Raw genomic sequence first — 21,478 nt, 5'->3', positions numbered from 1 at the left:
GTACAGAAAGACTATGACAAAGAAAATATCTGTCCTGAAGCAACTATTCTTCCTTACTGTGCAAGAGCCCTGGGAGCAGCAGTATCATGTGTTCCTGTAATATCCTAATCCAAACAGGATTACTTGATATCATAACTTTCACTGATTAAAAGCTGGTGTTATGAATTTTTCATGTTTTCCTAATTAACACTACAGCTAAAATAATTTAATGTAATTTACATTTTTTTTCATATAGCAATCACATTTACATAATAGCAAATTACTTCCACAAGAGGGCTAGTTGAAGCCTTCCAGGAGTTATTTACTGACAGTAGGCTTAGCTAAAGTTACACGTGTTAATACCTTAAAAGGTCTGACAAGGGAATTTATTGGTTCACTGAGAAGTTCAGATTTCTTTGTGTGCAAGAAAAAATAGAAAATTATCTATAAAATGTAATGCTTCAAAGTATGCAAGACAGTCAAGTGTGCTTGCTGTAATGCAAGTACATTATTTATTGAGTCTTACTGGTTCTTTAGGGTTGATGCTCATGACTCTCTGGTAGTTGTTTTCTCCTGCTCTTTCTGACTGACTGAGCATTCTGCTTTTAGCTTCACAATACACTTGTGACTTAAAAATAAGACTTTCATAGTGAATGGAATATAACTTAAATATAACAGGAATTTTTTATTTAGGAAGTTAATGGAGATTTTTTGCTGATATCTACAAGATGCTTTGTAAGCGACTACTGTGCAATGTACACAATAGTTTTTCTGATGCTATGTGAGATATCAGTATCTATTTAGTATTAACAGAAGAAGAATTCTGCTTGAATGGACAAAAAGATAGAATCAATATGTTCCGCTGACTTCTAATGCAATCAGCTATCTATCATTTAAGTATTAATTTATAAAGATCACAAATCTACAAATCACACAAATATGGCAGAGAACAACACTGGTTTGTTGAACACACTATTCAGAAGTTACATTACTGATGAGGTTACATTAATAGTGACCCCTTTGACTTACACTGCTCTAACCCCAAATCTCTGTCTTTGTACATATGGTATGCAAAATCATATGGTAAACTGTCGGTAATAATATGGCAAGGCTAGCATCCCAGAAGAGAAATGTTGTCAGAGGAAGTTTACAGGAAAAGGACTGAAGACAATGTCCTCAGGGCACTCTTGCCTCTCTGCAAATAGTTATAAAGAAACAACTTTGAGGAGGAGCCTGAAGTAATTCCAGCTAATTAGCTCATAAGGCATGTACTGGCAGACTGAGACCTCCACCTGAGATGAATAAGACAAGGCCGATGCCTTATCTTGAGATGTGGTTGTCAATATTTGTGTCTGGAATAGTTGGGGAGAGCTTTTGAATATGCAGACATTAAACAGACTGTCACTTCATCTAATCCATCTGTCTAATGCTATACAGTACTTCTAGGCAAAAAGTAGACAAAAGAGATATACTAAAAAGTTTTTGTGTCCACTTCTTTCCTTAGAAAGCATTAAAGGTTGTCTAGCTAGGGTATTTTCAGGAGGCATTCCAGGTTGCAGGAGAGATTTTTGTGGGTTGGTGGGGAAAGGATCTGGTCTGCTGAAATGCTTCTAAATAGAAAGACAATGTAAGTGTCTGTAAGAAGGAAAACTAAATCATTCTCTTGGTCACTTCACAGAATCACAGAATGGTTGAGGTCAGAAGGGACCCTGCTCAAGCAGGGTCACCTAGAGCAGGTTGCCTGGGAACCTGTCCAGACAGCTATTGAGTAGACGATGGAGACTCCACAGCTTCTCTGGGCAACCTGTTCCAGTATGCAGTCATCCTCATAGGAAAAATGTTTTTCTTACGTTTAGATGTAAATTCCTGTGTTTCAAGCTGGGCATCACTGAAAAGAGTCTGGTCCCATCCACTTTACACTCTCTCTTCAGATATTTAAATGCTTTAAAAAGATCCACCAGCTTGTCTTTTATTCTCCAAGTTAAACGGTTTCAGCTCTCTAAGCCTTTCCTCATATGAGAAATGCCCTTAATGATCTTAGTTTTGCCAGGACCTCTTTGTTCATCCACGCAGGTCTCTTGGCCTCTTTGAGATAGACCTCTCTTGAGCTTGGAGGAGGTGATCTTTGAATATCAACCAGCTTTCTTGGACCCTTTTTTCTTCTAGAAGCTTATGTCATGAGATTCTTCTAAGCAGGTCCATGAAGAAGCCAATTTCTGCTCTCTTATTTTCCCAAGAATACTCTGTCTTTTCCAAAATGGTATTGGCAAGTTATTACCAACACTCTTATAAGAAATCTTTGGAGAAAAAGCTAAATTGTATTTGTTTTATTCTTAATATTATTATTAATCTTATTAATACATGTAACTATTTTTGCTCATCCAGTTCTGAAGCATAAGAACAAAACTCACCTTAAAATGTCCATTCAGCCTATATCAATCCATGTAGTTCTATAGAAGGTATCAAAACCAAGCTGTTCATATCAGTTTAATGTATGCATACTGAAAATATGAAGGTTTTATTTCAGCTAATTCAGTTTCAGCTTTAGGCATTAAAATCCCAGTAGTGTCATAGGCAAGACAGTGGGCATCCAACAAATATGTCTTGAAGAATTATTGAAAAATCCTGAAGGTATTAACATTTCTCCTGCCTATTCCATGGGACTACTCCATTACAGATAAAAATGGTTAGTTATTCAACACAAGCAACTTCTCTGATCTTCAGAGTCTCCATGCCTTTGAATCAGAATTGTCTTGGCAATTCCGAGATTTTTTTTTCTCACTTATGCTTCCAGGATCTTAACCATCATTGTAGAACCATTCCAAGCCATGAAGAATAACATTTTTAAGCAAACTTGTGATCTAGTTGAATATCAATTCATCCTGTAAATTTTCTACTCAATCTATTTTACTCCAGAAAAGCTATTCTTTTCTTGTGTCTTATTGCACTAGCTAAAGGCATATTAGAACCCAGCTCCTTTTCTCTGTTCATGACATAAATGGCATGAAACAACTGAACTAGATACCTAGCATTTTTATTCAACAGAACTTGGTTTGACCACACATTTGCTTTTATAGTTCTTCTAGTGATTTATCTAAATTCCATTCCTCTTTTATATATATATATATATATATATATATTTACTGTCTAAGGTATAGATCCAAGAGTATCATTGGATTTATTCAGTAAACTGAGCAGCTCTTCAGGTATCTAGCTGAGGCAAGAGCTACAGTCGTGCTGACTGGAGTAATTTTACTACCTTTCTGTTAGGCAGCCCAGCAGATTGCCTGACTTCAGCTAGAGAACAGCAAATATTCTTCTAACGCACTTTAGCCATTAAAAATATTAGCTTGAGAAATCAGTTGTGCTACATTTGAGGGTTAAGTCTGTGCTGGAGCTCAAGGAAAGCAGGATTTAATTCTGTGCTCTTCTGAGCTGCTTTGCAAAGGTCAGCCCTTTGCACTGCCCTCTACGTCCTTCTGACAGGATCTCTCCCTTGGGAGTTACAGGTTTGTCCTTCTTAGCCTTTCAGATAACATTTCAGGCCCAGTTGTCTCCCACATCACTCCAACATAATATTCCTTTCTGGAGCCTATAGACTTTCAGCTGTCACTTTAATATTAAAGCTTCTGTGGCCTCATCAGCAGCTGTAGAGTTACTCCTGCTCTTTCTTCCTGTGTAGATTGGAAAGTGAAGGCTGCAGACATCTAGCTGTTTTTAGCTGTGTGTGAGGTCTCACTTCGGACATACAGTGAGCCAAGTCACCCTTCTGCAGAGTGGAAACCACAGGGCGAGGTGTTGGCGACTTCCGTGCTGCTGAAATGGAAGTCGGAGAAGTTCCCACGGGCTCAGGCAAAAGCAGGCGCTGACCTAGTGTGCCCGTGGTTACTGTCACGCCGGTAGGCACACTGGCTTCCCTGCCGGGGAAGAAATACAGTCCAGTTCTACTACCTTTCTTACAGCACCTCTGTGCTGTCGTGGGAAAGCAGCCAAGTGAAATTTCAGCCCCTGCCTGAAATGTGGATCTGCTGTTGGCCTGCTTACTGATATTTTCATGCACACGGTTTGAGAGAGGCTGGGAGGAAAGAAATTGCGCTGTTCAGGGAGTAGCATCAGGGAGTAGCATCATATAGCACAGAGTGAATTTCCTCAAAAAAGCCAGAAGACAGATGATTGTCTAGAAAGACCAAAAATCCCCCACAAATCAAATGGGGGATGGGGGTAAGGCCACTCTTTTTAAAAGTTAGAGACTGTAACCATCAAAATGAAGTATTCTGTTGCATAAAGAGGTTCTTTTCATAATATTTCTTCTTTCATAACTGATATAATATTTTCATGGTAGTATTGTTTGAAAATCTAGGAGTATTAAACTGCATGGATAGTTATAACTGTAATATATGAATAAGGGGATGCACTAAGATAAAAGTGAAATTTAAAAAGACGCACAACAGGCTGTAACATATGAAAGAAAAACATTTTTTTCTTGAGAGATAGGCCACAGAAATAACTTTAGTTTTATTCCACTTGAATAAAAAATAAAGAAATGGCAGCTAAATATATATTTATCTCACATGCCCAAGGACTATCCTTGCATAAAGCACAAATATAGAAGAGATTATTTCACTTTTGCAGTTTCAATTGCTTCCTAAGGTATGAAAATAGTTTGTTTTAGTTGCTAAGAAATCATTTAGTAAAAGAAATCCTTTAAAAACAGAAGATATATTCACTTTGATATTTTTCAGACCCTGTATTATATAAATGATTGGGGCAAATCCAGCTGCTTAGAGTGACCTTGTAATGTGATAATACAAGAGCTGGTTAAAAATCAAAATATCATTTGGGGAGAAAAGCTTTGGGGAGAATGTGTTAATAAACCAGATTATTTTATGGCAGAGGTACAACCCACAGTCTGTCCTTTATAAGTAACTGTGACTCTTACTCTACTACAGCGTAGAATGATGGTAAAATGAGTAAGAAAAAGATGAGTAATTTTTACGTAACAAATTTGCTTAGTGTCACATGCAGGAATAAGACTTCCAGGATTGGAGACAATTTAAAGAAATTGAAATAAATAGATAGTGGAAATTTGAAATTGTACAATAGCCTTCCCAAACTGGTGCTCAGTGCAAAAGACAGAAGTAATGGTCACTTTAAAGAGAGACATCTGAAAGCACTGCTGCTGCTATTTCACTCCTGCCACCAATTTGCTTTTTATGGAATACCTTGATGATTCGATTATTTGCCCAGAATGCGAGAGATCTGTGTTCTCATTTTTGAAACCCACACCTTCCACTTCCCTGGACGGCGCAGTAACCAGCGGGGTATTGGCTTCACTCCCCCTGTTCAAGCTGTCTCACTGAGCACCAAAGAACGTACGACAGGCTCGCACGACCGTATGACTCTGTAGCCTAGAAACTGAAATAACCCAAAGAGCCTGCATCCACCCAAGAGTCTCTTTCGTGGATGGATGCAGGCTCTTTGGGTTATTTCAGTTCTTACCTCGGGAGACTTGATATGAAGTGGATAAGCATGAGAAAATGCTAAACTGCACTCTGCTAGCAGACATGTAGGTGTAGCCGGAGCTCCTACACGTTGCGAAAATTTCAGCCTGATAATTTTGCGCTACTCTGGCCATAGTCCCTATTTTTCAATAACTGGAATTACAGTTAAAACAGAGTTAGACAAGGGGATACAGAGAATGCTTTATTGCTTCTAACTTACAGAAGGATCACATTTGATTTCACAGGTATAACTATATTACTGCAGTATCTCAGACTGAAACACTCGTTTGTATTTTGCTAAGCTCCTCTTTTGTGAACATTGCCTCTCTCCACTATATGAATATGCAGCAGGAGCTCCCCATTGAACCAGATGATTAAAAACAAGACTACAGTGCACAATGTTCAGCTGGAAAATACAGTAGAACGTCTACAATGTTATTCAACTAATAAGAATTAGTTCCCTATGGTGCAGTTTGTGGAAATTTGTCAGCTCCTGCAAGGCAGCACAGATGCCTCATTTGCTCAAGAATGCTCAGTTGTTGTATGACCTGCCCTTAAAATGGCTGAAAGGCAAGAAAAATGCAGCTGAGTTTTTATGAAGTTGTTAAAGCAACTATTTTGTAACTTTCTAAACACATTTCTTAAAAACTATATCTTCTCTTGTTCAGTCAAGTATTATATCTTCTGTTTGAAACATAACTATATGATATAGAGTGAATGTACTTGCCATATGTGACGTACTCTGATACAACCGCTTCCTTTTAACATTTTCTTTAGTCACCTTAATTATAAAGGTGACATTGGTTATATGTAGAATACTCTCTTGAATGTGGACTTTTGGTTAAATGATGAACATATAACATTCCTCTAAATTCCTTCACATTTGGAGCAAATAACTGTTGTTTAATTTTTGTGAAGAAAATCTCTGCTGTCAGATTCAGCCACTGACCTCATATTAAAAGCCTGCTCTGCAATATTACCATATGTCCATTGTAATGAAAAATAGATTTGGCTTTCATACTCACCCTGTAACTTATTGTAAAAGCATACTGTATCCATACAACAAACAGTTCTGACATACTGACTGATATATTCTCACTTCCCACTTCTCTCTGCCCCTACTTTGTTCCATTTTTTTTGAAAAGGCAAGAAATACTTTAATCAGATTACAGAACAGGAATGCATCATATATAGTTCAAACAATCCAGTATGCTCATTATATGTGCAGAAACTTCTTTTCTGAGATATTTTATATATTGATCCTACTATAAATAAAAATCTCACATTAAGATGAGTACTTATTATTTACCTGATTGTTTTTCCTATCATTAATTTTCAAACTCCAATATCACCAAAATCTTTCAGACAGCACTTATTTTTGTTTGATTTTTTTTTTCCACGCCATTAGGAGAATCTCTTTGCTAAGGAACTCATTTTAAGGGGAAAAGACAATTCCGGACATCTCATATCACAGGGAAAATGAGAATTTAATGCCTTCTTCCTCACACATACTGTGCTAGCTTAGATCCTCACATTTGACAAAAATGCTCTGTCTTTTTGTGCATGGTGGCGTTGAAATAGCATAACTTCTGTATGCTTTCTATCTTATTTTCTGTTTGAAAGGACATCTCAAGGTAGATGAGCACAATGTAGAGTGGGTAGAGTCAGCAGATGCTAGCTTTGTTTCACATATAAGGTGTTACTCTTCATTGGAAGATAATTCTGTAAAGCTTGTCCTCTCTTATCTGGTTTTATATTCCCCTCTGCTCTCCTCAGGATATTTGTATATACAAATAGGATTTTAAAAAGAGTGTTTATATCATCCACAGTTGTAATTTGGCTTTTCCTGTTGAGAATACAACAGTGGCTTTGGGCAAACCGTGGGACAGTCTCTGTGTTAGAAGTCCATCAGAATCTTTTTTTTTTTTTCTGTTTGTGTTGTGCTAGCTGTTTTCAATGTCTAGCTAGCTGTACTACTACAAATCATATTAAGCCCAGGCAGCCTTCTGAGGATGCTAAAACACTCCAGTGTTACAGCTGATGGCTAGATCATCGTTTGATCCCTGGCTGCACAATACGTGAGGGCCCTGCAGTCCTTGCTGTGATTTTTCTAGAGGATGTTCCACCAACCCAAGGTGCTGCCGTGGCTGAGAGGGAGGAATGAGGGGGTGAAGGCTGTGTAAAATGTGTGTGTGTGTATTATTATTTTATATAAATATAAAATAATGCACGCACTATAACCTTTCTACAGTTCTCTTTTGCATTAAACCCTCTTCCCAATTCTTCCTAAGATGGTCATATGAAAAGTACAGATAAGCAGCTCTAACACTGAGGCATGTGGAAGACCAGGTATTCAGTATATATAAAAAAAAAAATTGGATTTCAGGTTGCTCACATAAGTCAGATAAATCACTCCCTTTCCCCTTTCCTATATCACTGTCCCCCCCCCCCCCCCCCCCCCGATCACATACAGGTATGGATGTGTGAATAAAGGAAAGAGTTTAAGAATCACTCTATGCATAAATTTTGTATAAAGGTAAGCTTAGACCCTGAGTACTTAGATTTAGTAGTAGCTTTGTAGTTAGCTGAAACTGGATTGTCAGTGCAAGTAAAGTTAAAGGTATCTTTATGCTTCACAAGTTCTTTTGATAAAATCAGTGATTACTTTAAAAAGCTTAGTTCTGCTCTCACTACTGGGTATCTTTCTATCCCCTGAGTGGCTGTTGAAATCTCTGCAGAAGGATTTATAGGAGAATACATTGCTCAAACTTACAGCTTTCCAGCTGCATTATACAAGTTTGCACATCCATTGGAAAATTTTTGAGATCCATTGGACAGGACAGTATTAAAGTCAATCTGAAAGAACACAAAACATGTATTAAAAATATACCACAAATATAGCGTATATATGCACAGTGTGTGTCACAACACCAGGAGTCATTAGAAACTGAAATAAACACAAATTTCCATTAAAAAACTCTGAAAAGGAATAGATACTAGATGAACCCATATCATTCCTGTAGCTTATGATGACAAAAATTGTGGAAAAATGCAGAAAGCCAACTTATTACAGACTTTCACAAAAATGTATTTTTCAGGAGGGTTGCCTGACTTTATGGGACAGTCTAAAGGAATGCAACAACAGCATGCTTTTTGCCTTAGAGCAGAATTGTACTTTTACAGTATTTCAAATCCTTGGCGTAGAATTTACCTAGATTTACAAGAATTTCATAGTAGATGTCAGCTGCAAATCATGCTGGTGAAGTAATTTATGTGTTATTGTCCTAAAATAAGGTGCTTATATTTTCAGCATAAAGGTTTAAGATAACTTTTTAGGGTATTGATGGTAGATTGAAATATGCCTGTAATTTTGAATGGCAGCTGTGTTTTGTGTTAGCCATGATATTTCTTGCTGAATGCTTTGCAATCTATAAGGAAATAAGATATTCTTACATTTTTTGTCAATACACTAATTCATCCTCAGTGTGACATGTCTCAGAGAAATGAGAAAGAAGAACATATGAGGTTAAGGTGTATACATTCCTTCACTGGGCATGTTTAGAAATGGTAGGTGCCTTCTCATCATTTAGGGTCATGACTGCACCTTTCTTCTTGGTGGAGAATGCCTGGCATGGATGTTTTCCCCAGGAGTCATCTATTAGCTTAGCTGATAGCATCCTTCAAAAATCTGAGTAGCCTAAAATCAGTTCCTTGCATATAAAGCCTTTTTTAGAATAGCAGTGTTCTTGCTCCCTTCTCTTCAATTCATTCTCCGGTGCATGCACAGAAGCATGTCTGTGGTGTTTCACTCTTTTGCCTCATCTCTCCATTTTCAAGGCTTCCTTTGTTGTTATAACTCATTTAGCTTGCCAATGGCAGAGCTGGAGGGAGAGAGTCAAAGGAGGAAAGTAGTCACCTCCTACTGAAATAGTCCCAAATTCTGACAGGTAGACACTGGTTCACATAACGGATTTATCTATGATAACAATGTGGCAAGTTGTCTGGAAGAAGAGACACCTCGATTCCACTTTGTGCTTCAATAAATATTGTAGTGTTTTACATTAAGTATTTATTGGAGCAGGAATTTGAAACTTCTCACTGTTTGTCTGAATATTTTGTTCAGATGCAATTGGGGGAGGAGGAAAAATTATGAAATAAAAAGAAAAAGCAATAATTTAGAAATTTCCCATTTTCTCTCCCTCTTTTTTTGTTAATGTTAGCTCTTTACCAATTTGCATGTCTACCCTCATCAAAAGCTAAACTGACTCTCATTCACAACTCAACTGCATGCCAATTATATAATTTTAAATCTTTCAGAAATTGGCCCTCTTAGTAATATTCTTAAATAAATTATGGCAACATAAGCATTCTGGCTTCACAAGAAATACAAGCGCTATCTGGCATCTGCTATCATCACAGTCAACGTTTGTTTTTTATAAATTTTATACGATAATGTTTTGCGTGTGTTTATATTCCGTTACATATGACAATGAACTTAGTCAACATTGTACTGAAGTTGCTATCCAAGCTTACATCAGAGTGGTTGCATCTCTACTGTGCGCCGTGCATATTTGGAGGGAGTGGGGCAAGGAGACGGAATTGTTTGATCAATGTGGGGCAAAGCGATAGGAACTGCCAGTGCCTCTGGGAGCGACTCAGATAATGTGGAGACAATTGATTTAGCTCTGCCTTTTACTTTGGTGCAGAGGAGGAGCCTTTTTTGCTTGTTCTCTATCAGTTCCTAGTGCCAGAATGCATGTTATGACACTAAGGAATGTCTGTTTCCTCAGACTGGCAGACTGACCTCCTTTGGGATATGATGTGCTCTTAGGAAGTTTAGCCATATCCTTTCTCCTTGTGGAAGCTTGACAAGATGTTGTCCACTTGCACTGGAACATGGGAGGAAGGAGACTCCCATGCTCCTGGCACATCTTTTTTTTAATTTATTTTTTATTATATATATTTTTTTCCTCTCTTGGGGTGCAAACTGAAAAGTGCAACACTTTGCACAAGTGGTTCACTGTTTTAATACCAAATCTAAATCCAGTCTCACAGGACATTGCTATGCCTGTAACAAGGGCATCTCTCATCAGATCAGGTTTTTCGAGATAGTAGTAAGAATGCCTACTGGTTTCTGTATTAATACAACGGAAGTGGGGAGCAGAGAAATGAAAAGAGGTAGAATAATTTGATTTTGTCAATACTTATATATAATTGCTGCTAACAGCTTCTTAAAACTTTTTCAAAATTTCCTTTCCACTCCTCCCTACCCCCAGCAATAAGTGAGCTATTCTTTAAATCTCATACTTTCTCAAACAGGTCCCATTTCTGTATGGAAGAGCAAATGCTATACCCAAAATAGTGAGAGAAATAACAGCAGATCATCATGCCATTGGAAATGTGTGAAAGAAAGAACTTGAACTTGTACATGGGCCTGTTCAGATTACAGTACTCCAGGAGAATTTGATCTGTGCAAATATGCTAGCTTGAATGGGCTTAGTTTCTGTTTTTTTTTAAAAAAATTGGGGTGATACTTTTCTTATTTTTATTATGCATATAGCTAATAGGGATAGGATCATTTTCTATTGTAATATTAATGAACAGTAATGATGGTAAAATTCATTATTCAAAACTCTCACTTTAGTGACGGTTCTGTATGACTAACAACTGAAGATAACCAATAACAATTCTTTCAGCTTATTAACAGTAGGTACACTTTTAAGCTTCGTATAAAAAAAATTGATTAGAGACTCACCTGATGGAATAAAGTACATTTCCATTTTTGAAAATTCGCAGCAACTTATTATCTGTTGTAACTTCGTGAAAGTTGGCACCTTTCTCATTAGCAAAGAACAAATCAGGTTTCCAAATTGAATCCAACATGGATGGATCTAAGTCTAAAGAGTCATCTGGATATTCACTGTATGCAAGGCGTGGGTCATTCCAGTTCTGACGGAGAAAGATGTTCACTCGGTAATCCTGAATGAAAGAGAAAACAAACAAAGCTTTATCAAGCATAGGGATTTAGCTTTTATTTCATTTCTTAGCCATGTAATCCCCTGTCCATCTGTGGATGACAAAGAGAATTATTTTGCTGAATGCCAACATGATACCTATTTGTATTTGTGGAGACACAATGGATAAAAATAAAGATGCATTTCAGGGCAATTGAAAAAAATCATCCAGGTAAGGAAATCCAGGCTCCATGTACAGTTCATGTAACACTATATAACTCTACCCCTATAGTATCTCTGTCTTAAGAGAGAAATAACAGAAGCATAGAATGAGTTTTATGATATTACTTTTTTTTTCTGCTCAACTCTGACAAAGGTTTTGCCACTTCCCTCTCTTAGGCAGTGAGAGCCTGTCCCACTAAAAGGAGACCCTAAATCTTTTTTCTGCAATCCTTGTATGATTTTAGATACACCCCTTATAATTTTGCAATTGTGAACTGAGGCAAAGGAAAAACTATGAGTAGTACTTTGCCATGCAGTTGTATGAGGAAGACAAAAACTGTTCAAATATCATGGGTAAGCTAGTGTACATTCAAGCGGGGTTGCCTTAATTTCCATGGACAGTCCTGTCTCAGTGAAGGGTGTTTCTATAGAAAAGATGAGTGGAGTGATTCAAACTTTTGGAACTGCTCTATCAGAGACAATATGTAACACTTATGGCTGGACACCTTACTGAAACCTACCACTCTGGAGGATGAAAATATTTGTTTTTAAGTAAAAGTGAAGATTAACATCTCACTAAATGATATCAAGATCTGAGAGACTAGTCATAAGGCTATATGGGTTATGCTTTAGTTGGTCACAGCATGATTTTTTTTCATTATTTGCACTACTGCAGATGTTGACAAGTTGCTGACAGAAGATAAAAATAAAATGGAAACAAAGAACGTGTTGATATGTGCAAAAAGGAAAATGCAGCAGGGTATCAGAGCTTACCTGACACTGCTGAATTTCATTTAAGTAAATAACATCACTAGTTTAATGCTAAAAATATAATATTAGCTTCAGAAAGGGAACTTTTTGACGCAGAATGGGAAGCAAAGAAATATTCAATGCTGAGCCATAGAATTTTAGCAATAGCTACAGGTAACAGCTATTAATAGTTATAAAAACTAGTTGAGTTCCTATTGCTATAGAAACTATGGGTACCACTGAAATTCCAAAACAGGTATCAGTATTTTACAAGTATTTCATCTGATGAAACTTGCAACAAGCAGCCATATAATTATGAGAATAATGCTAACAGGGTTTAATAAAGGACAATAGGAACCTCAGTATGCAATGTTTACTCATGAGTAGTAGTTCTTTGTCTTGAGCATCCTGCTGTTGGGGTTAGTTTAATTATTCAGCTTGTGTAAGGGTAGCCAAATATATTGAAAACATATTATTCACGCATTTGTTGCTTGATAGTCATAAAATACTGTATATCATATAGAGAAATTCGCAGTAGAGGATTTTGTATTCATACCTATTATAAATTGTATAGATAAAGCATATAAGTGGAAAAACTAAACCTGAAGGATGAAATTCATTCAGATTGGAAAAACTAAACCTGAAGGATGAAATTCATTCAGATTGTTGTTTTGGACATAGAGAGAAAAGGCTATGAGGCCAAATGAAACTTTCTTCCACGCTGCATTAAATGTTATAAGCATAGGATTTGTTAATCTTCATCCACTCAAATGCTAGTTGAAGCTGGCAGATAAGAAAATGAAGAAAGAGACTGAAAGAAATTTCCCTCTTTAACATAGTTAGTGACTGCCTCAAGAGCCATGAAAAATTCCAAATAGAAACTGTAGATATTGCTCTTTCTTCATAAGCATCACAGCAGGGCGAAACCAGAGCCAGAACTTTTTACTGTACAGATGTAGAAACAAGTTTCTGCATTTTCTGAGCTAAAATCAAACTTCTAAGATAAGATTGGGCCTTGGTGTTCATAAAACCCAGCAGCCGGTGTCTTGCATGCAGTAAAAGGACTCTTCCGCCTTCCTATATAAAGTCAAAAGTCCAAGAAGAAACAGGATATGAAAGTAGCAATGACTCCGCTGCCCACTCCAACATGCGGAGCTGTTAGACGTTAGCCCTAAACCTGGGTCATCGCTAGGACTTTATCTAGACTTTACCCAAACCCAAGTTTTACCTTGTAATTCATTTCATCAAGTGTTTATCTGTTTATCTATTTTGTTTCCATATGTGATGAAATAATGAAAGAGATTACTTATGGAGTAAGGGACCTCTCATATGTGTAAAGAGAACAGTTGAGAAATACATAGCAGAAGACTGCAATGAAAATGGCAAACATAGAGGAGAAATGGAAGGATCTCTCACAGTTTACATTAAGCTATTTTCTACGTCAGTTTGCTGCAAAAGTCCTAAACGAGTCAAATTTTATTGGTTTAAATGACTTCCAGCCCTTAGGGTAAAAAAATACCCTGGTTACATTGTATTGAAGCATTTTTTTCATTATTCTCTACCCTGAAAAGACCAACTTAAATTGACTCTCATTATTCATTACAAAAAAAAAAACCCCCCCCAAAAAAAAAAAAAAAAACCAAAAAAACCAAACAAACAAACAAACAAAAAAAAAAAAACATAATCTGTCAAAAAGAAAGATACATATGGCTACTGCTGCATGAAGGACAAATATTCATTGTCTCAGCTCGTGATTATACAGTGCAAGCGTAAAGCTTAACTGCTTTAATCAAGTAGGACTGTTTTGTGCAAACACAGAACAGAATTAAATGGCTAGCATTGATTTGTTCTCTTATCAGAGGATTATTGTTCTTGCGTGCTACTTGCTTGCCCAGAGGGGTAACTCCTAACTCAAATAACTCTGAAGAGAGAGCGAAATCATCATTTAAGCAGTGGTGACTTCCACACTTGCTTCTGTAACCTGAAGGCTGCCATCATCTGTACAGCTGCTGTGCTCTGGTTCTGCAGAATGAAAATGATCTATGGGTCTGCATTTGGTCCAGCTTTCTTTCCCATAGCCAGAGAATAAACTTAAGAGGGTGAGGATACTGTTCATCTGCTTCACGGGGCTCAATAAAACCAAAAAGTGGGCGATTAGGAACTAATCTTTGCTCTCCAGGCTGAGGCTGAGACTGTCATGGAGCTCTTTACTAATATTTTTGTTAGCAATTTCTGAGACACGATGAATTCTAAAATATTTGTGGAATATGTTGAATTCTTCATTGCAGTGACACACAGAGCTATATTCCCATAGTATGTTATAGAAAATATAGTTGGAAAGCCTTACTGAAATTTGGGCACAATTCCTCCAAATATTATGTGCCTAAGTCTCACTGAAATAGGCTTCTGGATTATGATTTTCATAACTTGGAAAGAATTCACTAGTACAGACAATGTTCTGTTATCTCTCACTATTATTCCCTGAAAAAGCACAGGGTGGCACTAGTTATAGCACTTGCTCTTGATTCTTATTTCGTCTCTTATGCTTGTTCGTATTTTGACTCTTATATTTGACATAGCAGACAGCTTTTCAAGAATATTTTGTGTCCTTTGCTTTCGGAAAGAATACAACAGAAAAGTTACCACTGACCTTGTGTCAACAGTTAATGTAATAGTATACTTTTTAAACAGATATTTTACTCCTCTTGAGAATTTCCCTTGAATGGTCATCCAAGAAGTTCAGCATGAGGGGTATTTTTCCCAGCTTGGTGAGTGCCTCACATACAGAAATCAATATGGCAGACCTTTTTAAACTAGTTCCTTTTATTTTTTCTCTCAGTCAGGCTTGCATTCAAAATTAATTGATACTATTCAAACAACTTGCGCCTCTGCCATCTTCCTCCTATATGACCACTACAGCCAGAAAGGCAACCGTTTCCTCAGACTGTACAGCCATCGCTGCTTTAGCTGTTGAAAGGCAGAAACAGTAATTTTGACTTTTTCTCCTCTTAACTAGAGGCAACAAGTAAAGCATTTTAAATAACTACAGTTCAGCTAATCTCATTTCTACCCAGTGTAACATAGCCCAAGTATGAGCTGTCATTTCTTGTGGTCATTCTTTGTGTACCATTAGAAACTTTACGGAGCACATACTTTTCCGTTATAGTAAACTAACCTGCTCTGCTTCCTTTCCGTGAATTGTCATATCTGTCATTCTGGACTCGCAGAAGAAAGTGGGAAGCTAATGGAAGGTTTTAAACACAACTGATTTAATCTGAAATTTCATTTTGGGGGGGTGGGTGATTAGGCACTGTAACAAAAACTTTTAGCATTAAACTGCCTCAGCAGCTAAGTCGAGTTAAAAACCTCTCTTGATTGAGCTAAGAAAGTATGCATAGCTCAAACTATATGTGTAATATCTGAATAAAAATGAAAGCAACATTGAAGTGAAAATGTTTTGTTGGTCTGCTATGTTAATTAAGATGTAATAATTTCTATATTTTAAATACTGCACATCTGTGTTTAGAGAATAATGAAGCCACTGCTTTCATCTGTTCTGGCTTCATTTTTTTTCTAAGCTCAGTGCTATAAATATCTGTTAAATGCAGGTACAATGATCTGGATAACAGTCCTTAGTAACACTCACTCCAAACCTTTTGCACACCTGACTTCTCAAATCTTACCAGAGACCACTTTCCAATTCCACAAAGGCCTTAACAAGCTTAATGATTGCATGGCTAGAAATTTTCTGATACAGTGGAAGAATTTTTTATACTTAAAGGTTAATGATTTTCAGCAACTCCTAGCTTAAAACTCTATATTAAGGCTCTATAATTTTAACTAATACTTATAACAATTCTATAAATTTGAATCAATATTTGAATTTTTTTAATTATGATATAATAATAAAACAGCAGATAGAATGTAAAGAAGCTGATCTTCTACATGGTAAAATTTAATCTTGTTATGGCTACCTCAGTGTGCTTGTCACCGTCAATGTATGGCTATATGATTTCTGTTCACTTGCATCAGTTTTAGAGTAATCATCTGTGGGGATGTTCATGCATTTTTAATATTCATTGTATGTGGACTCCTTCCCGATCCTAGCGGTAGAAATGTAAATACAAATTTCCAAAACAAGGCCTCCATTCAAATATTGCAGGTCAACTACTTTCACAATTTTTGAATGCTGTCATTTGAACCAAAGAATCACGTTATCATCAAAAAATGAAAAATCTTCCAGAATTCTACCTATTTCAGTTCCAAGTGCCATTATAATTTGAAATTAACATATCTAAGTGAAATTTAGATTTGTCCTATCAAAATGTAGTTAAATGATACTTGCTTTGTTAGTGTTAGCTTGCTGCAGAATTCTAACATGCAAATCTTCTGGACTTGCAAAGAACACTTCTAAAAGCAAATTTAATAGCATTGTGTGAGATATTATTCTTGTGAAGAATATTCATTTTTAGTCGATGTCCATTAAAAACTTGACTTGAAAAATATGGGAAGAGTTTGTAGGAAAGTCATAAAATATTGCATCGAAAGCAGATATTTTTGAAGTTTCTGTGAAATTACAGGAAAATTATAGAAAAGATAATTACGAATTTTAGTAACTACATTTATTGGCAAGTGTTTGAAAAACAATCAAGAGCTAAGTCCCGTATCCGTGCGTCACAGACATGTGCAGACGAATAGCGTGCCCCCCCCCCAAAAAAAAAAAAGAAAGGTGAGAGCTCTCCATATCCTATGCCTGTTGCTATCGATTCCATTTGACATAAGCCTGAACATAAGCCTAGGAAATTATCACAGATGTAATCAACAGAGATTTTCATGTGGAGGTTGATGTGAGGAATGAGGATTACCAGGGTGACTTGCAGCAAAAGGCTCCTGTGAGGAACGGCTGCGAGAGCCGGGCCTCTTCAGCCTGGGGAAGAGAAGGCTGAGGGGGGATCTTACCAATGTGTACAAGGACCTGAAGGGAGGGTGTCAAGGGGACGGGGACAAACTCTTCTCAGTTGTCCCGTGTGACAGGACAAGAGGTAATGGGCAGAAACTGAAGCACAGGCAGTTCCACCTGAATATGAGGAAGAACTTTCCTGTGAGGGTGACAGAGCCCTGGAACAGGTTGTGGAGTCTCCTTCTCTGGAGATGTTTAAGATCTGCCCGGATGTGATCCTGTGAAATGTGCTCTAGGTGACCCTGCTTGAGCAGGGGGGTTGGACTAGATGGTCTCCAGAGGTCCTTCCAACCTGACTGATTCTGTGAAGGCAGAAGGCAGAACTAGGACTAGTAGGACTGCTAGAGGAATGGGGAGATAGGGAATGAGTTAAATCATTCAAACATTATAAGGAAAGAAAGTTAATATGAAGAAGACTAAGACTGAAGAGAAGCTTTGCCTAAAACAAGTAACCAATGTCTTGAAGAGCTACCTCAGACTAAATATAACTTTACAGCTATAGTATACTATTTGTTTTATTGAAGCTGTGGATCAGCCGATAGGGAATGGGAGTACTTGTTCAGACAGTTGTGTGTATTCTCATCCCTCTGCCTCTTCTGCTCCTCTTCCTCTCCCTCAAAAAAAAAAAAAAAAAAAAAAAAAAAAAAAAAGCTGTACAAGAAATGCTGTAAGTTGCTCAGTATCAGTGGAGGCCTCAGAGAGGTGCTGGTGGTTCATATAATTCTGTATCTGATGTGCCTTCATATTTCAGCATAACCTCCTCACTACCCAAGCCTCTACAGAAACGCTGTAATGCATGTATTGCTGCTTTTTAGCATTTTGTTTTTTGGTTAAATGAAAAACATCTTTGGCCTTTATTCTTCAGAAATACCTTAAAATATTACTTTATCTTTAATATACTTGATCTAATTCTCTGGGAAAGAATGATAGACTTAAAAATAATTTCACAGGTATATAACATGGAAAGGAAAACAGAAAATAATTATTTTTTGAGCCAGATGAATGCTGCACAATCCAGTGTAATACTAAGATTGCTACTACTATGGGAGAATAAAAACATTAGGTTAAGGTTTTTAACCTCTCATTTTCTAGTATGAGCTTTTCCCTTGTAACATACACTCTCCTAGTTTACCATAGCTATAAATAACTGATTTTTATTATTTCAGGAAAATAACAGAGATAATTTTTCAAAAATTGAAGAACAGTTTGATTTTGTTATGCCGATGCAAAGGCATCATATGGAAACTTAATGGATAGAGACTGTCCTAGTTTTCATCTCTCATGAGTTTCCTTTCTCCTCCTATACATGAAAAGCTGGTATGTTACAGAACACATTAATAGATTTAATTATCACTGGTGAGATTTGCTAACGTTGCTGTCTTAGTCTCTGAAAAATATGAAACTTGACATGCTTTTTATTGCTGCTCTGAGTAGTATAATTAGACAGGATGCCCTGTGGCTGATTAGGACTTTGTGGTAATAGCATCTTTCCATTTCAAATTTGTTCACTGGCCCAAAGCACTAAGGCTACACTTTAGGTAACCTAATTGCTTTGAGTAAATTGATGGAGTTTCCTTGGTTTTCCCTTGTATGTCTGAAAATTTCAGGCTGGATCCAAAGCTTATTCAGCTAATGCCTTTGATTAATTTTTCTTAAATATAGGAACTCAAGTATGTAAGTTTAAGCAAGTCCCTCTAATCTATAGGTCATTATGCATGAAATGGCAAGCTGGTTGCCAATGTGATGACAAAGGCAGAGTAGGAGAAGACCCTGAGAGTCACACTGAAATCTGAGAGATGTAAATATAGCTTCTATAACATCTGAAGGGTTTCCTTGTATTTTCTTATGCTTAATATTTGAAATGCCTTGATTAGCGATTATTTACAGTGAGGCATCATCTGGAGTCATGCGTATTCCAAGAAAAGAGTATGCAGAAGAAGGCGCAGAAAAGGGTGATTCAAACTAGCTAGCTAGTTCTAGGAGAGGAGAAAGGAAAAGCTTGATTTCTTTAAGCTATTACAAAAATAAGGAGACAACACGATTGGTATTTCTAAACGTATTGAAGGGTAATTACTAAAGGAGGAAAATCTTTTAAGCCAAAGGACAAGAACATCCCTTATTACAAGCAAATTTAGGCTGGATCTAAATGTATGATCTTGTGAGAGCAGTAAATTTCGGAACAGCTTTTCAATGAGAATTAATGGAAAGGGAAACTATCTGCTCTCCAAAATAAAGAAACACTAGAGATTGCGTGTATCGTGTCTATGATAGGAGAGTGTGGTCTTGGTGGCTCAGGAGATCGCGCATGCTGATTTATTTAATTAACTAACATTTCTTCTCACTTGGGAACAAAAAGTATTGAATAGAAGAGCATGAACAATTAAGCAATTAAGGACTCTGCAGTTATCCAGCCAGCTACAATTGAGAGAGATGGAAAGGAACAGCATTTTCATCAAATTATTGCACCTTTAGTATGGAGATTTTTCTTTCTTCACCTGTCCATTAGACAGGAAACATTTACTTGCTGAAAACTGCCTGAAGTCATCTCACTATGAGTCATTCTTGTGTGTCCCAAAACAACTAGGTATGGCTGATAAAATAAAAGCAGTGGCATTTCATACTGAAGTTGTGGAGTTGGCAGCTGTGTGGTACAAAATATGTGAATGGTCTATAACTGTCAAAGAAATGCACTTAACTTTTTCTGTGAAATATTTTTGAATCTCTACTATTCACTGACATGTTTGATGAATACATTTGCCATAGCTTCCTGGTCTCATAATCTTGCAGAAATCTTACATTTAAGCCAAAAGTTCTTCCTTAAATTCAAATTGCCAGCTTTATGTACACAGTTTATATACGCATCTGAACCCTGCGCATCAGAAGCAGTCCTATGCTTTCTATAGAAGGACAGGAAGAGTCCACATTATAGCTAATCACATAAGTTTATTCAATTACAATCACAGAAAAATATGGACAGTATTTCCCTTACAGGCAGATATTATGTTTAGATAAAATAATCTTTAATGTCTTTCAGAAGAGGGTGTGGAAGTTAACTCACTACAGTCAGTTAATCTGAGAAAACTTCCTTTAATTTTACATAAGCTCCAACTAAGAATTGTCCTTAGTGAAAGAAAAGGCTTTTCTCTTGAGCCCTGACTTTTTTGGCAATTGTCATTAACTTCCTGAAAAAGAAGGCTAACCTTTACTAAAGGTTTTTGCAGCTACCCAGCTATCAAACAGCATAGAGAGAATGGGCAATGCGCTGATAGCGGTAACGTGGCTCTCAGTAGGAGATCAGCAGGGGAGGAAGCCAAGGCTCTGTTCCGTTCACACCAGCTACTGAAATAGTTAGGTGCCAAATAGAAGAAACATTTTCTGAAGCATTTGGATTTTGTCAACCAAAATTCCTAAAGGGATTAAGCCTTGAAGCATTGCTTCCATATTCGTTTCCTTCTTTGATATGCATCCCACTTTTAAAAGCCAATTTATACAGTCGTAACCATTAAGCACAACCAAGCACAATTAAATAACTCAGTTCCTTGAAGTATGAGAAAGTGAGAATGCTTCGAAGGGTGCTACCAATGTATATTTATTTCTACCAGCAGGTATTTATTTCATTGCTCTTGGCATTCAAAATTCTATTTATTTTAATAAGATCCAATGAGGAAAAAGAAAAGCAGGGCAGACCAAAGCCAAGTAAAGAAACCCCTATTCTTATGAATGCATTTAACTGGTTAAAAAGAATGAATACCAGCTAATTATTCCACTATTGAGAAAAGCATGGAAGAGAGCTCCTGTAGGAGGACTGGGAAAAGGACAAAGTGCTGGAAGTAGAAAAGTGATTCTCCCTGCAAAATGTCCTCTTCCTGTAGGAAGAACTGTATACTCTAGAAAGGAGGTACCTGAATTAGCTTACCTGAGTTACCATTTTTTTTATTACGTACTTGCATTTTAAAGTGAAGTATTTTCTTATAACTTTTAGCAAAGAAAGCGGTAGAGAGTTTACAGTGTATTGCATTTACTGCAAATGTAAATGTACCCTTAAAAGTATGCTGGCAAAATGGAGAATATTTTACTAAATATGTTCAGTGTATTGTAAGTAGAATATATTT

The 21,478-nt window shown here is 36.9% G+C and overlaps 1 protein-coding gene across 2 annotated transcripts in view; it reads right to left on the bottom strand.

The window, feature by feature from the left end:
• The window catches only part of GLRA3 (glycine receptor alpha 3), a 92,345-nt gene that overhangs the window by 27,241 nt on the left and 43,626 nt on the right, over positions 1 to 21,478 (bottom strand). For both annotated transcript variants that reach the window (XM_062574674.1, XM_062574675.1), the window contains 2 exons: positions 11,236 to 11,459; positions 8,254 to 8,336 (listed from right to left, as the gene is read on the bottom strand). In XM_062574674.1, coding sequence (XP_062430658.1) covers positions 8,254 to 8,336; positions 11,236 to 11,459 — 307 coding nt within the window. The remainder of the gene's footprint in view (positions 1 to 8,253; positions 8,337 to 11,235; positions 11,460 to 21,478) is intronic.

This window comes from Rhea pennata, chromosome 4 (genome assembly GCF_028389875.1).
Source record: "Rhea pennata isolate bPtePen1 chromosome 4, bPtePen1.pri, whole genome shotgun sequence".
Lineage (NCBI taxonomy): Eukaryota > Metazoa > Chordata > Aves > Rheiformes > Rheidae > Rhea > Rhea pennata.
This window is presented reverse-complemented; position numbering and strand designations above follow the sequence as displayed.